Source organism: Marmota marmota, unplaced genomic scaffold, assembly GCF_001458135.2.
Source record: "Marmota marmota marmota unplaced genomic scaffold, marMar, whole genome shotgun sequence".
Taxonomy (NCBI): Eukaryota; Metazoa; Chordata; class Mammalia; order Rodentia; family Sciuridae; genus Marmota; species Marmota marmota.
The window spans coordinates 456,583-460,281 of NW_025999990.1; the positions used below are offsets into that span (position 1 = coordinate 456,583).

The window sequence follows — 3,699 nt, forward strand, 5'->3', positions numbered from 1 at the left end:
CAATTAAAAAAAAAAAAAAAAAAAGAACATGAAGCTGGGTGCGGTGGCACACACCTGTAATCCCAGTGACTCGAAGGCTAAGGCAGGAAGGATTTTGAGTTCAAACTCAGCCTCAGCAACTTAGTGAGGCCCTAAACAACTCAGGAGACCCTGTCTCTAAATAAATATACAAAAAAGGGCCAGGATGTCGCTAGGTGGTTAAATACCCATGGGTTCAATTCCTGATAACAAACAAACCAGAAAAACCCCACAATGCACACGGGCATTCTGCTATAAAACCACCACGGTTATCAACAGGAAACTTAACAATGATATGATATAATACTTTAATCTGTAGTCCATAGTCCAATTTTGTCAAAAGACATGTAATGTCTTTTACAACATTTTCCCTTCGCGATTACCAAATCTAGACTACAACTCCCCTATATTGCATTTAGTTGTCATGGGCCAAAAATTAATATCTGATATGCTGTTATTTACAAAATGAATTGCTCAAAATAGAAAATTTATGCTACAAAAATGCAGTTGGTTGAAGTTCTGCTCCAGCATATGTGATGTTTTGATTTTCACGTGCAAAAGTTACATCAGTAAGGCTGTTACTGCTGTTCTAAGGAATTTGTCAAAATAATTTTTAAATCTCAAAATTGTGAAGAACCACAAAAACTAAACCTCATTAGAAACGAAGGCAATAAGTACCAATTCTAATCAAATTGCTGGGCCTTATTTTATGCATTCTATAACACTACCTCAGAATTTAGGGCAGGTCAGGAAAGACACTGGACAGTGTCACTGTGCTACCTGGTCTCTGGCCTTCAGGTGTTGGTGGGAGGACCTCTATGAATTTTTTTTTTTTTGACAGCGAGCATACATTTCTTATTTAAATAATAAAAGAAACCAAAAAAAAAAAGGAAAAGAAAACTCAACGACGGGGCTTAATTCTTGATGTGCTGGGTTAACCTGCACACCCAAGTTAATCTGCTTGTACTTTGATTTTTTCAGAGATGACAGTGACACCTTCCCCCAATTTACGCAGGGAGACGTCGTTAAGGTTAAGTTGTCACCAAGCTACTGCTCCAGGGAGAAACAGCCATGAGAAATGTTTCTCTGATTAGAAACTGGTTCTAAGGCTGACGGTCTGCCCTGAAACCCAGGGAACCTAGCAGAAGCTTCCTGGATCTCAGAGCGTCCATTCTGCAGTGGGCGCCACAGACGCCAATGAACCTAGAGGCAGGCAGCAGGCTGGGAAGCAGCGGGAGAGGACTCAAGGCTCGGCAGCGCGTGCGAGTCCAAGAGAGGCCGGAGAGAAGGTGTGTCCGAACCGCCGGGCTGGCAGCTGCCGTCCGGGGCCGCAGTGCGCGAGCGGCGAGTCGGGATCAGTCCCTTACCGAGAGCTGGGCACGTCCACCCGCCCGAGGCCGCCGCCGCTGCTGGGGCTGGTCAGCGCGTCCCCGCTGTATTTCTCCTCCATCCCGGGCTCAGGAGCCGCCGCCGCTACCCCTGCCGCGGGGTCTCCTCATGTCTTGTCGCTGCCGCGGAACAACGGGCGCAGGCGCGTCACTCCCCCATGGCAGCAGCAACCCTTGTCGGGTTCCTGCAGGCCGGACCGCCACCGCTATTCCCAGCTCCGGTTTACAAGCGCACGCGAGTTGGGACTAGGCCGCGAGCAGTTTCGATTCGCCGGTTCCCGGGAGGCCCCACCGGCAAGGACGTTGCCAGGCCACGTCATCGGGCCCAGCATCCCTCACTCCCGGGGGAGTGCCCAGCCCTGCGCCTGCGCACAAGGAAACACTCGACTTCCCGTCTCCTTCTGTTGGCTCCTCCCACCGTGGGGATGGCGGCTCGAATCCCCGCCCCAAATCAGTCTTTCCCTTTGAAGAGGATGAGGCACTTACGTGCCCTTGCAGCGCCACCTATGGGCCGTCTGGGTTATAGCGGGTTCCTGCAGCACAGCGAGGGATGGGTCACAGAAAATGCACACGTGTGATTAAACCAAGTTCAATAGTCTTACCCTCTGTGTAGACTGTAACACACTCGCTGCCTCGAACTTGCGTGATAAGTGGATCAATATTTTTCTAATGAGAAGGCTCAAAATCTTTAAAACATCAAGTCACCTCCAAAATATAACTATTTAAGTATCTAGAAAAGTAAATGATATACCCTATCACTCAATAGATATTAACTATTATTGCTCATAGGGAAATTTGGGGATAGGAGTTGGAAATGAAAATAGGATTTTGAACAGTATAGATTACAATTAGTTTATAGTACTCTTAATTTGAGTACACACAAAGAGCCATAGTAATGAAGAGTCTGCTGGCTGGGACATGATAATCTATTGTGGAAAATATTTAGCTAAGCTTTCCCAAATAAGGTATAACAAGAAAAGACTCATGGGTAGACAATCCTATCTGACACTCATAAGATTTTTTTTTTTTTTTTTTTTGCGTGGGGGTAGTGGGGATTGAATTCAGGGGCTACTGAGCGAGGCCTCCAGCCCAATTTTGTATTTTATGTTTTGTATTTTATGTAGAGACAGGGTCTCACTGAGTTGTTTAGCGCCTCACAGTTGCTGAGGCTGGCTTTGAACTTGTGATTCTCCTGCCTCAGCCTCCTGAGGTGCTGGGGTTACAGGTGTGCGCCACTCTACCCGGCTTCTCATAAGATTTTTTTAAAATGTAATTTAATTTAAGTTTTTAAATATTTTTTAACATTGTTGATGGACCTTTATTTTTTATTTACTCATTTATATGAAGTGCTGAGAATCAAACCCAATGCAAGCACTCCACCAGCTGAGCTATAACCCTGACCCCACTCATAAGATTTTGCACATGAAAAAAACATTGGCAGAAGACACATTCTATGTGAAGAACACAGAGGAAGGCAGCCTCAAACCCTTATAATTATGATTTATACAAAGCAAACAAAATAAGAAAACAAAAATATCTAAATCATCTTTAGGTAGTTCTACAATTTTTCAAAATAGTATTTTTAATGAGGAGATTATTACTAGAAAGTATAATTCTCAGATATTGTTTTGTTATAAAATGGTTAAACCAATAGCTATATGTGACCTTAGTTGTGTTAATATAAGTTACTTCTTCTTTTTGTGTGTGTGTGGGTGTGTGCGTGTAAGATACAAGTATATGTCAAGGAGAATGAGAACTAATAAATGTTTTCAGATGGAAAAAACAGAAATGTTTTATTTTAGATTGGGTGGCTGTTCATTATATTATATAATGTAATTTGGAGACTTTTGTTTGACTTGTTTTATAATGAAATGAAATAAATTAAAGCTTATTCATATTAAGAAAAACTCTGATACAAAATCCTCTGGGGATCATTGTACCTTATTATTTATTTGTAGTACAGGATTGAACTCAGAAACTTTCTACCACTGAGCTACACACCCTTGATTTTTTTAGTATTATTATTTTTGTTTTGAGACAGAGTCTTGCTAAGTTGCTGAGGCTGGCCTCAAACTTGAGATCCTTTTGCCTTAACCTCCCAAGTCACTGGGATCACAGCCACATGCCACTGTGCAGGGCCGTTGTACCTTATTTTTTAACTTAATAATATGAAGAGAAGACCTTTGAGGAGCTAGACTATTCCAGCCCCTCACCTGTGGCTTCTTCTTTTTTTTTTTTTTAGAGAGAGAGAGAGAGAGATGAGAGAGAGAGAGAGAGAGAGAGATTTTGAATT

At 42.9% G+C, this 3,699-nt stretch overlaps 1 protein-coding gene across 2 annotated transcripts in view; it reads right to left on the bottom strand.

Annotated features, from left to right (window-relative positions):
- The window catches only part of Slc30a5 (solute carrier family 30 member 5), a 32,531-nt gene extending 30,847 nt beyond the window's left edge, over positions 1–1,684 (bottom strand). The window contains exon 1 of one of the 2 annotated variants that reach the window (XM_015482283.2): positions 1,386–1,684. In XM_015482283.2, coding sequence (XP_015337769.1) covers positions 1,386–1,468 — 83 coding nt within the window. In that variant the 5' untranslated portion in view covers positions 1,469–1,684. The remainder of the gene's footprint in view (positions 1–1,385) is intronic. The other variant, XM_048806076.1, reaches the window with a different exon arrangement.
- Positions 1,685–3,699: the final 2,015 nt, after the last annotated feature.